The 812-nt window shown below is 66.0% G+C and overlaps 1 protein-coding gene across 1 annotated transcript in view; it reads left to right on the top strand.

Moving 5' to 3' along the window:
• Positions 1-687: 687 nt before the first annotated feature.
• Positions 688-812, top strand: part of KCNA1 (potassium voltage-gated channel subfamily A member 1) — an 11,690-nt gene continuing 11,565 nt past the window's right edge. Inside the window, exon 1 of the mRNA XM_006172022.3 lies at positions 688-810. Coding sequence (XP_006172084.1) covers positions 746-810 — 65 coding nt within the window. The 5' untranslated portion in view covers positions 688-745. The remainder of the gene's footprint in view (positions 811-812) is intronic.

The following is an 812-nucleotide window of genomic DNA, read 5'->3' as shown; positions in this document are numbered from 1 at the left end:
GCACTGGGCAAGTGGGATGGGAGAGCCCCAGCGTGGTGTCCGGGTGTCTGCGCGTGTGTCCGTCTGCGTGTGTGTGACTGTCCCGGTGGAAGTCCAGTGCCTAAGGCAGCCAGAGGTCTGCGTCTTCGTTGTGTGGAGGTCCGTCTCATGTGAATGCTTCTGATTTTCTACCCCCGTATCACTTTCTATTTCTCCGCAGCGTCCATCGATCGCCCGGTGGGAGCTTAGAAGGCAGCAGGCGAAGAGGGGTAGGAGGGGGGAGAGCCAAGGAGAAGCAGAGGGGGTGGCAGGCGTGGGGACCTGCTGAGCTGGCGCGCAGAGGGGAGGGGAGGCCAGGGCGACCCCCAGCGCGATGGCGCGGTCCGCTAGAACCTCACCCCGCTAGGGCACCTCGGAGCAGAAAGAAAGAAAACAAGAAAAACAAAATCAAACCTAACCTAACCCTGGGCAAAAACCTGCACCCCAGCCGGCAGGCGAGGGGGGGTTGCAAATCGATTACCCGAGCGAAGTCGCCGCTCTCCGGACCTGCGGGCTGCGAAGCCCAGCCCCCTGAGCGTGGGGGAGCCGCACACTCCGGTGGGGGGGGCGCTCAGGTCCCCCCCACCCGTCTTCCCTCGCTCTTTCCCACCCCGGGTGTTCTCCTGGCCTCCCACCCCTGCACTCAGGCCCCCCCCCCCCGTCTTCCCTCGCTCTTTCCCACCCCGGGCTTTCTCCTGGCCTCCCACCCCTGCACCCGGCTGCCACCATGACGGTGATGTCTGGGGAGAACGTGGACGAGGCTTCCGCCGCCCCGGGCCCCCCCCCGGACGGCA

The sequence above is a fragment of the Tupaia chinensis genome, unplaced genomic scaffold (genome assembly GCF_000334495.1).
Source record: "Tupaia chinensis unplaced genomic scaffold, TupChi_1.0 Scaffold150288_1, whole genome shotgun sequence".
Classification (NCBI taxonomy): Eukaryota; Metazoa; Chordata; class Mammalia; order Scandentia; family Tupaiidae; genus Tupaia; species Tupaia belangeri.
The sequence above is the reverse complement of the archived record's forward strand: the minus strand, read 5'-3'. Positions and strand labels throughout refer to the sequence as shown.